The sequence below is a fragment of the Bufo gargarizans genome, chromosome 6, assembly GCF_014858855.1.
Source record: "Bufo gargarizans isolate SCDJY-AF-19 chromosome 6, ASM1485885v1, whole genome shotgun sequence".
NCBI classification, from domain to species: Eukaryota; Metazoa; Chordata; class Amphibia; order Anura; family Bufonidae; genus Bufo; species Bufo gargarizans.
The window spans coordinates 237488543-237500743 of NC_058085.1; the positions used below are offsets into that span (position 1 = coordinate 237488543).

Here is a 12201-nt window from a genome sequence, read left to right on the forward strand (position 1 = left end):
AAACACAATATTTCAATTACTGTTGATTATATATTTAATAAACTCTTCCACCTCCAATTCTGAGCCTCTCCAAATAGTTAGTCATCAATATATAATTGCAAAAACACAAATGCAATCGAATTCTGCAAACCAGCACTCTGCCCTGCCTCTATGCTTGATGTTGAATGAGGCATTGGTGTACATTTTGGCCAAAGCGTAATAAGACACTCACCACTTCAAGGTCGCCTCCATGAGTGGTCTCTAACACTAGTTCCTACCTGTTATGGGCCATGACAGCCACACAAAGTCCAGGGAGCGCAGGTACGGCATACACGCCAAGCACACTCTGCTTTTAACCCCGTCCGGTGCCATTACAGCTTTCATCGGATCTAGGGATGCAAGTACCAACATGCATGCTGAGCCCACTATATACTTCTCCTGGAGCCAAATGGCTACTGGTAGGTGCTATATAAGCAGACTCAGTTTTATACTGACTTTAAAACCAGCCTCCAGGGCACCTGCATACAGGGTTGTGCGGGCTGAACCCCCCACATTTTTTTCTTTATCAATATATAATTGCCATATTTTTAGACCACTTTCTCTATTTCTGTTATTAACAAATCCTCAATAAAAAATCTTTCCCAGTACCTCACAAAAATATTTGCAAAACTTGGAGCGCATTTCATCCCATGGCCATCCCATATACTGTAAACAAAATGACCCCCCATGCCAAAAATAATTATGGGTCAAGCAGAAATCGATACATTTTAAAATGATCTTCATCCTCCATCAGGTAAAAGTTTAACGCCCCCAGGGAGGCAATATCTACAGTCACCTAAGCTGTATAATTTTTTTTATCTCCCGTATATATATTTTTTTTTTACTATCTACTGTATAGTATGGCCTCTATCTTTTAATAAAGAAGGTGCTGCTTGTGCATATTTCTGTAAAAATACATCGATTTGTTAGCCTGCGGGTCACAGACATGATCACTGAAACAACTGGTCTACCAGGGGGCTGCTCCATATTTTTGGGCAAGTGATAAATCGCTGGAATCACAGGATATTTAATATCAAGATACTCAAACTACTTTTTACTTAACCACCTCCCGTCCGCCCATAGACTATAAATGTCCGGGAGGTGGTTCTATATTTCTGAATGGACGTTCCAGAACGTCCGTTCAGAAACTGCAGCTGCACGCTAATCGTGCAGCTGCTGATCGGGTTGCCCGCTGTCAGTGAGAAGGCAGGGACAGTGCCCAGGTGTCCCTGCCTTCTAGATCGCTGCATACACAGGATCCAGAAGGCAGGATACACAGGATCCAGAAGCTATGCGCTTCCTGTTCCGGCCCGGTGGTCATGTGACCGCCGGGACCGGAGAGTGCAGGAGCTGTGTGAGGTCTTTCACAGACGATCAGCCCTGCACTGAGGCTGTACAGCGCTGTATTGCGCTGCACAGACTCTCTGGGGGGTGTATTTCTGCTGTAACTGGGGCTATTATGTCAGTCCCAGTTACAGGAGAAATCAACAGTGAAAAAAAAAAAAAAGAAAAAGTGAAGTAAATGTCCCCCAGAGGTCTTGTATGACCTTATGGGAGACGAAAAGTGTAAAATTAAAAATTAAAAAATAAAGTGTTATATTAAAACAAATAAAATAATAAAAAAAAAAGGTTTCACATGTAAAAAAAAAATCCCCAAGTAAGGAATAAAAAAATGTTAAAAAGAAATAATAAATAAATAAATAAATAAAATAGACATATTTGATATTGCCGCGTCCGTGACGGTCGGCTCTTTAAATATATCACATAATCAACCCAGTCCAATGAACACCATAAAAAGAAAAAATAACTGTCAAAAAAAGCTATTTTTGTCACCTTACATGACAAAAAGTGCAACACCAAGTGATCAAAAAGGCGTATGTCCCACAAAATGGTACCAATAAAACCGTCACCTCATCCCGCAAAAAATGAGTCCCTACATAAGAAAATCTCTAAAAAATAAAAATAAAAAACTATAGCTCTTAGAACATGGAGACACTAAAACATAATTTTTTTGGTTTCAAAAATGCTATTATTGTGTTAAAGTGAAATAAATAAAAAAAAGTATACATATTAGGTATTGCCGCATCCGTAAAAACCATCTCAATAAAAATATCACATGACCTAACCCCTCGGGTGAACACCGTAAAAAAAAACCTGTGTCAAAACAAGCAATTTTTGTCACCTTACATCACAAAAAGTGCAACACCAAAAAATTGAATTAAAATGGAAAATCTGCCAAAAAAGTGAAATTTATAAATTTGATCTCCATTTTCCTTTAATTCTTGTGGAATGCCTAAAGGGTTAACAAGGTTTGTAAAATCGTTTTTAAGTAACTTGAGGGGTGTAGTTTCTTCAATGGGGTCATTTATGGGGGTATCCAATATGTAGGCCCCACAAAGTGACTTCAGACCTGAACTGGTCCTTAAAAAGTGGGTTTTGGCAATTTTCCTAAAAATTTTAAGAATTGCTTCTAAACTTCTAAGCCTTTTAACGTCCTAAAAAAATTAAATGACATTTCCAAAATGATGCCAACATAAAGTAGACATAAGGGGAATGTTAAGTAATAAATATTTTATGAGGTATCACTTTCTGTTTTAAAAGAAGAGAAATTGAAATTTAGAAAATTGCTAATTTTTCGACATTTTTGGTAAATTTGGGATTTTTTCATAAATAAAGGTGAAATATATTGACTCAAATTTATGACTATCATGAAGTACAATGTGTCACGAGAAAAAAAAATCTCTGAATGACTTGGATAAGTAAAGGCATTCCAAAGTTATTACCACATAAAGTGAGATATGTCAGTTTTGCAAATTTAGGCCTGGTCAGCAAGGGGGCAAATGGCCCAGATGGGAAGTGGTTAACATGTGTTCATTAAATCCCATAATTAGTAATTCCTCCAACTCTTTGTTAAAATCATCGGTAGGGTGTTCTTTCATCCCCCTATCTCTTTGTCATAATTAATCCTGTTCATTATAACCACAACCCCTTTTATCCGCCGGTTTTATTACAATTTTTTCGTTTCTTTCCAGATTATTCCGAGCCATCCTCTCTTCTTCTTTTAAACTAGCTTTCCCACAGAATTCAGATCATATTTTCTCAAAATCATTTAATATTCCTCTCAACCTCTTAGTGACCTCCGTCTTCCTTGAATCTCTTTTTGTGGATTTGGAAGCAGTGAGGATCATATTTATTAAACTTTACGTAGAAATAGCTGATCAAGTGCTCGGGTATTTTTGAAATCCCAAAGAAATGAAAGTAGGGCACCAGCGCATGAGCAGTGCATTCTTGTTCACTTTGGGAGCTCCATTTTACAGATAGATGCAGGTCCTGGAGTAACATGCCACCAATGTCTCAGGTGAGACAACCCCTTTAATTGTCAATGACATATGCAATATGTCATGACTTTAAATGAATATTGCAGCTAGAATACAAGTCCTAGAACTCTGGATATGGACCTCTTTGCAAATGTAATATGGATACACCTATAAGTGGTAAACCCTATGCCACAGCTCAGTCTTACACTTGAAATTCAACACAATCACCCAGGAGCAGCAATACTGCCATCACTTTTCAAATATGGTCATTAAGGGTTCATGCACATGACCACATTTTCTTTCCGTCTCCGTTCCCTTTTTGCAGCCCGTTGTCACGGGTGAAGTTGCAGATAGCTGGAACTTATAAATAAACAACCGACTGGCTTGATCCCAAACTAAGGAGCATATAGGTGAGCCCTTTAAAACCCTAAGAGCTCTCCCTGACTGCTATGCACATGCAAGGGTCTCAATGCTAGACGATTGCATGCCCACGTACTTAAGACTGTGTGACACCTGAAAACCCTATAATAGCAAGGGGACACGACCACCGGCTCCCTGCACTTAATACAGACTGAGTCAGGGTCACCTAGAATCAAGCCAGCAAGGAAACACAATAAAGAAAAAGACTTATCTGAGCAAATAGCAGCAGCAGCCTCCAGCAGTGAACACTTCATCCAGGAAGTTGCATAAACGCAAAGTGAGGCAGTATGGGAGGGAATATAAAGGAAGACGATTAGTCTAAATAAGTGACACCTCGCAGAAGGAAAGGAGATGACAAAGTGAAACCAAAACAAAGAACGTCATGCAAGAGGTAGAGGAGAACGTCTGTCAGACCTTCTCACAGAACTGGCGGTGACAACCGTATGCGGAACCAATAGCTTCAATGGGTCCGCCAAAAAATGAAATGACTGTCCGTTTCCATATGTCCGCAAGTCCGTTGTACAAAAAAATAGAACATGTCCTATTCTTGTCCGTTTTGTGGACAAGGACAGGCATTGTTACAATGGATGTCATCCGTTTTTTTTTTTTTGCAGATCCGTGTTTTGCAGACTGCAAAATACTTAGGATCATGTGCATGAGCCCTAAGTCACAACACCACATATACACCAACTGCACTCTCGCAATCAACAGGTAACATGGACAGTTCATAATGTATACGCTATGGATAATCAGAAAATCAAAATCTATGGTACTGATTTATATAGATGCATGGGCCGAAGTAGTAAAATCTTTAATTGGTAAGTAGACTTTGCATCACTAAACCGGCACCTTCCTCAGGTATAAGCAATCAAGGAAAACCAGTAGTTTCATTACATGTTTGTGAGGGAAGACATCTAGGGTTGGAGGTTAAAGGATGCAGATACCAAAAGGAAGAAGGTGAAAAGGAAGCTAATGCCAAGAGAATGAAAGTCAAAAGGGAACGGATATAAAAAGAAGGAAAAAATGAAAACTAAATGGCAAAACTGAATGAACCAGCATCTGAATCAGGCATAAGCAATCAAGGAAAAGTTTTTGAGTGCTTTTTAATCTGGCTTTTGGGGAGCAAGATCGACAATTTGGCAATATCAATTATGATATGTCTAGCACTGTATGCTTTACCATTGGAGAATATAGAATAACAGATTACTTTGTCAAAAACAGTCATAAACAGGTTAATGTGTGACTTATTTTCAGAATTTAATGGTTATCACTTACCAGTGCTGATATCTGTAAGAATCTCCTCCTCCTTATACAGATGGGTTACCTCTGCATATGTCTCATCTTCTGTTATGTCTTCAACTTTCATATAACTCAAACTGTTCACCTAATTCACCACATATGGAATAAGATACGTATAATTACGACACACTTTCAGAGGAAACAAAAAATCTGTAATCTACAACTATTATGACAGGAAAATATTCTAGGGCATCAGGTTCTAATATACTACAGTCCCTGCTATTGAATAACTCCGATATTCCCTGTAGTCTACAATAAAAAAAAATTATAGAATATTTTTTTTTTTATATATACATATACTTTTTCTATTAGGTGTACAATAAAATAATTTATTATTTATATCAATACACTATATGAGACTTCTCTATTAACCTCTTATACACAAAATACGCTGGATGAGCCCTTCCAAATGAGGTGTGCACAACCATTTAATATTTTACGTTTACTTTCTACTTTATAGACTGGGTGTGTCTATTTTGGTTGGTGGCACCCATTCCATGCACAACAATTAGGTGAGCCGTCACAAATACATTTCATTCACCCTCTTTATATATTTACAGTCCATTGGAACCTGCATCTATGAGACTCCTATGACATCCTGTGGATAAAGAATTCATGATTGAGACTATATGACTATGGGAATGATTCTTTAATTTAACTGCATTCTGTTTTTATTTTCATTGAAACATTTAGTGAGGTAACACCCAATTGTATTGGTATACGATACTAAACACCTGGGTTACAGAAATACTGTAGAACGCATATCATCTTCTATACTTGTACCAATACTGTGGGTAGACGAATTTTGGTTACATAATCGAGAGTACATACATCTATTTTCAAACTCTAATAGACATTGCGGTCTTTTTGTGGATGAACTTTCATTACAGGTGGATTAATTTTTGTACCTTACTTTATTTTTGATGAACTATCTGCTGGATGGATTTTTTTACAGGTGGATTTTCTCTTGCACTTTAATTTATTGTAGTCTTATTGTGGATGAACTATTTGCTGGAAAAATTTCATTACAGGTGGATTAATGTTTGCTTCATAATTTATTCGGTTGACCTTTGTTATATGGAATTTTCTTGGTCACAGATACATCTTCCTGAATAATTAAGTTGCTATATGGTCAAATGAATGCATGCGGTTTGAAGAATATTCGAGACAGTGGCGTACCGCCCATAGAGGCAGACCACGCCACTGCTATGGGGCCCGCGGCACTGGGGGGCCCATAGCGCAGATAAGGCCCCGCCCACACTATTTGGCCCCGCCCACTCATGACGTGCAGCCGGCTGCTTTTCTCCCCAGGGCCCAGCCCCAACATCAACTCATCGCCGCGCCGCCCCCCCGCCTCCATGTTTAGCTGAATCGCCTCCCAGAGGCGCGGCTAAGTCCTCAACACCCGCCCCCCTCCTCAGCACCGCGCTCTGCAAACACCCGATCCTCCTCTCGTCGGCGTCCCAAATCCCGCGCAGGCGCAGTGCCGGCGATTGCCTGCGCTCTGATAATACGGCTGAGGGCAACAGCTTCAACATCGTCACTGGGCATGCGCCGAGCCCAGTGACGATGTTGAAGCTGTTGCTCTCAGCCGTATTATCAGAGCGCAGGCAATCGCCGGCACTGCGCCTACGCAGGATTTGGGACGCCGACGAGAGGGGGATCGGGTGGAGCGCGGCGCTGAGGAGGGGGGCGGGTGTTGAGGACTTAGCCGCGCCTCTGGGAGGCGATTCAGCTAAATATGGAGGCGTTAGTAGTTTTCATATTTAGGCGGGCACGGCACTTCAGAGGGGCACCATTCCTGGGCACCGTGGAGAAAGAAAAATGCCCCTCTGGGCTCCAGTCCTTACAGCGTCATTTGCATATCCTAAGAATCGATTTTTAGAAGAAAGGACAAGACTGACATGGAAAAGAAGAACACAGATGGAAAAAAGGTACTTTATTAAACATGGATCCATGAGTACCTTTTTTCCATCTGTCTTGTTCTTTTGATTGTGAGTCTTCAAAAAATCGATTCTTATGATATGTAAATGACGCTGTAAGGAGCCCAGAGGGGCGTTATTCTTTCTCCACTGTGCCCAGGAACGCCCCTCTGAAGTGCCGTGCCCGGCTAAATTTGAAAACTAATAACGCCTCCAAGTTCATCTAAATCGCCTCCCAAATCCGATCCTCCTCTCGCTGGCATCCCAAATCCCGCGCAGGCGCAGTGCCGGCGATTGCCTGCGCTATGATAAGATGACTGACGGCACTGCGCCTGCGCGGGATTTGGGATGCCGGCGAGAGGAGGATCGGGGTGTTTGCCGCAGAGCGCGGCACTGAGGAGGGGAGGTGTTGAGCACTTAGCCGCGCCTCTGGGAGGCGATTTAGATGAACTTGGAGGCGTTATTAGTTTTCAAACTTAGGCGGGCACGGCACTTCAGAGGGGTGTTCCTGGGCACCGTGGAGAAAGAATAACGCCCCTCTGGGCTCCTTACAGCTTCATTTACATATCATAAGAATCGATTTTTTTGAAGAAATGACAAGACTCACAATCAAAAGAACAAGACAGATGGAAAACAGGTACTCTGTTAAACATGGATTCATGAAAAAAGAATTTGGGGTAAATTGCTAGTGACAGATTCCCTTTAAGGCTACTTTCACACTTGCGTTCGGAGTGGATCCGTCTGGTGTCTGCACAGACGGATCCGCACCTATAATGCAAACGCTTAGATCCGTTCAGAACTGATCCGTTTGCATTAACATGAACAAAAAAAAAAAACATTTTTTTTTTTTGTTCATGATAGTGCAAACGGATCCGTTTTGACTTTACATTGAAAGTCAATGGGGGACGGATCCGTTTGAAAATTGAGCCATACTGTGTCAACTTCAAACGGATCCGTCCCCATTGACTTACATTGTAAGTCTGGACGGATCCGTTTGCCTCCGCACGGCCAGGCGGACACCCGAACGCTGCAAGCAGCGTTCAGGTGTCCGCCTGCTGAGTGGAGCGGAGGACAGACGGAGCCATACTGATGCATTCTGAGCGGATCCGCATCCACTCAGAATGCATTAGGGCTGGACGGATCCGTTCGGTGCCGCTTGTGAGAGCCTTCAAACGGAACTCACAAGCGGAGACCCGAACGCAAGTGTGAAAGTAGCCTAACATGGCACCCCAAATAAGGAGACCTGCAGGCTGCAGCAGATATCCCATGTGACAGGTCACCCCCAGGAAACCCCTAACAGTTTCTGTAGGTCATGTATAAATTTATTTAATGGGGGTGTGGCATGGGAGGAGCAAGGTCAGGAAGTGGGAGGGGCCATGGTGGGTAGTGGGCGGGGTTAAGGGGCCCAATTCAGATTTTTGCTATGGGGCCCAGTGATTCCTATGTACGCCTCTGATTCGAGATATCCATTATAGGGACCTAACCACATCATGGTTCTAATATACTACGGTCCCTGCTATTAAATATCTCCGATATTCCCTGTATTCTACAATTTGTTAAAAAAAAAATTATAGTAACATAGTACATAAGGCCAAAAAAAGACATTTGTCCATCCAGTTCGGCCTGTCATCCTGCAAGTTGATCCAGAGGAAGGCAAAAAAAAACTGTGAGGTAGAAGACAATTTTCCTCACTTTAGGGGAATAAAAAATTCCTTCCCGACTCCAATCAGGCAATCAGAATAACTCCCTGGATCAACGACCCCTCTCTAGAAGCTATAGCCTGTAATATTATTACACTCCATAAATACATCCAGGCCCCTCTTGAATTCCTTTATTGTACTCACCATCACCACCTCCTCGGGCAGATAGTTCCATAGTCTCACTGCTCTTACCGTAAAGAATCCTTTTCTATGTTTGTGCACAAACCTTCTTTCCTCCAGACGCAGGGGATGTCCCCTCGTAACAGTCACAGTCCTGGGGATAAATAGGTGATGGGATAGATCTCTGTACTGACCCCTGATATATTTAAACATATTAATTAGATCTCCTCTCAGTCTTTTTTCTAAAGTGAATAGCCCTAATTTTTATAATCTTTCAGGGTACTGTAGTTTCCCCATTCCAGTTATTACTTTAGTTGCCCTCCTCTGGACCCTCTCCAGCTCTGCTATGTCTGCCTTGTTTACAGGAGCCCAGAACTGTACACAGTACTCCATGTGTGGTCTGACTAGCGATTTGTAAGGACTTGGTAGGACTATGTTCTTATCACGGGCATCTATGCCCCTTCTAATGCAACCCATTATCTTATTGGCCTTGGCAACAGCTGCCTGACACTGGTTTTTGCAGCTTAGTTTGCTGTTTATTAAAATTCCTAGATCCTTTTCCATGTCAGTGTTACCGAGTGTTTTACCATTTAGTATGTACGGGTGACTTGCGTTATTCCTTCCCATGTGTATAACTTTACATTTGTCAGTGTTAAACCTCTGCCACTTCTCTGCCCAAGCCTCCAATCTATCCAGATCCCTCTGTAGTAGTATACTGGCCTATAGTTTCCAGGCTCTGTTTTTGGACCCTTTTGGAATATTGGCACCACATTTGCCATGCGCCAATCCTGTGGGACATCCCCTGTCAGTATAGAGTCTGCAAATATCAGAAATAAGGGTCTGGCTATGACATTACTTAATTCCTTTATGATACGAGGGTGTATGCCATCTGGTCCTGGCGATTTTTCTATTTTAATCTTTTTAAGTCGCTGATGTACTTCTTCCTGGGTCAGACAGGACACTTTTAATGGGGAATTTATTTTTACATTCAGCATGTCATCTGACAGTTTATTTTCCTCAGTGAATACATTGGAGAAAAAAATATTTAACAGCTTTGCTTTCTCCTCGTCGCTCTCTGCGACTCCCCCCTTATTACTCTTTAAAGGGCCAACACCTTCAGATTTATACTTTTTAACATTTATATAATTGAAGAACATTTTAGGGTTAGTTTTACTCTCTTTGGCAATTAATCTCTCGGTCTCTAGTTTGGCCGCTTTTATTAGTTTTTCACATGTTCTTTTTTTTCCTTATAGTTTTTCAGTGCTTCCGTGCTACCCTCCTGTTTCAGTGAATTATATGCTTTCTTTTTGTCATTTATTGCTTTCTTTACAGGTCTATTTATCCACATTGGTTTCTTTTTGTTCTTTAACCTTTTATTCCCATACGGTATGTACCTCTCACAATGAGATTTTAGGATGTTTTTAAAGATATCCCATTTTGTGGCTGTATTTCTATTTTTGAGGACTTTGTCCCAGTTAGTTCGGCCTATGGCCTCTCTTAGTTGGCTAAATTTAGCTTTTTTGAAGTTTGGTATTTTTGTTCCTCCCTGTAGAAACGCTCCTTTGAATGATAATTGGAAGGTTATTACTTTATGGTCACTATTTCCCAGGTGTCCCCCAACCTGCACGTCTGTTGTTCTGTCAGGCCTATTGGTTAATACTAAGTCCAGTATGGCCGTCCCTCTAGTCGGGTCCTGAACCAGTTGGGAGAGGTAATTGTCTTTGGTTATAGCCAAGAACCTGTTTCCCTTATGAGATATACAAGTTTCAGTTTCCCAGTCTATATCTGGGTAGTTGAAGTCCCCCATAATAACCACCTTATTATGATTTGCCGCCTCGTCTATCTTGTTTAGTAGTAGATTTTCTGTGGACTCTGGTATATTAGGTGGTTTATAGTAAACTCCTATTAGTAATTTATTGTTGTTTTTAGCTCCATGTATCTCTACCCACAGTGACTCCACATGTTCATGTCCCTCACTTATATCTTCACGGAGTGTGGGCTTTAGACAAGACTTTACATAAAGGCAAACCCCTCCCCCTCTCCTGTTTTGACGATCCTTTCTAAACAGACTGTAACATTGTACATTAACTGCCCAGTCATAGCTATCATATAGCCATGTCTCAGTTATTCCCACTATGTCATAGTTCTCCTCACACATCACTAATTCCAGCTCCCCAGTTTTATTAGTCAGGCTTCTGGCATTAGTATACATACATTTGTGAGGTTTATGTATACTTTTTACCCAAAACCTTTCCTTCTGAACTGTTCTAGTCCCTCCTTCCATTCCTCCCCCAGTCCCACTACCTTGCCCCCAGTCTCTATCTGCCCTATCTTTCCCTCCTATAATGTAATTTTCCTCCCCCCCAGTTCCTAGTTTAAACACTCCTCCAACCTTCTAGCCATCTTTCTCCCCAGCACAGCTGCCCCTTCCCCATTGAGGTGCAGCCCATCCCTACGATAGAGCCTGTAGCTGATAGAAAAGTCGGTCCAGTTCTCCAGGAACCCAAACCCCTCCTTCCTACACCAGTTCTTGAGCCACTTATTAATCTCCCTAATCTCCCGTTGCCTTTCTTGTGTGGCTCGTGGTACAGGCAGTATTTCGGAAAATACTACCTTTGAGGTCCTTGCCCTCAGCTTTTGACCTAAATCCCTGAAATCATTTTTAAGGACTCTCCACCTACCTCTAACTTTGTCATTGGTTCCGATATGGACCATGACCGCTGGATCTTCTCCAGCCCCTCCCAGTAATCTGTCAACCCGATCCGCAATGTGTCGAACTCCAGCGCCAGGAAGACAGCACACTGTTCGGCAATCATGGTATACTTTTTCTATTAGGTGTACAATAAAGTAATTTATTATTCATATCAATACACTATATGAGACTTCTCTATTAACCTCGTATACACAAAATACGCTGGATGAACCCTTCCAAATGAGGTGTGCACATATAAAGAGGGTGGTTCGATCCTATTGAAAGGTACAATACTAAATGGGGTGACCAGTTTCTGCCTCTCCATGAAAGGATGGGATACCACACACACACACACACACACACAAGGGACCTAATATCAGACATTTATGGCATATCATGAGGCATTACATATTGAACGACTGGAGATGGAACATTACCAAATACACAATTCTTTAAAAGATAACTGTCACATTTAGACCCTATTTTCAATTTTCATATATGTAGTTACTAATAACATGATATTCCAGAATCAGTTACTATTAGACTGACTTACCCCATATTTAATAAGATTCAGCCCTTAGCAACCAGTCTGCATAAAACTGCAATTTCACTATTCAGTTAAGATGGCCGCCACTGCCCTCACCCTGAGGCTAATCCCGCCTGCCCTCACTAGCCAGTAACAATAGCCCCCCTAAAGGGTTAATCTCCTGCAG

General features: G+C 41.6%; 1 protein-coding gene across 1 annotated transcript in view; it reads right to left on the reverse strand.

Moving 5' to 3' along the window:
• Positions 1 to 12201, reverse strand: part of LOC122941339 (gastrula zinc finger protein XlCGF26.1-like) — a 67637-nt gene that overhangs the window by 9085 nt on the left and 46351 nt on the right. Inside the window, exon 6 of the mRNA XM_044298483.1 lies at positions 5031 to 5139. Coding sequence (XP_044154418.1) covers positions 5031 to 5139 — 109 coding nt within the window. The remainder of the gene's footprint in view (positions 1 to 5030; positions 5140 to 12201) is intronic.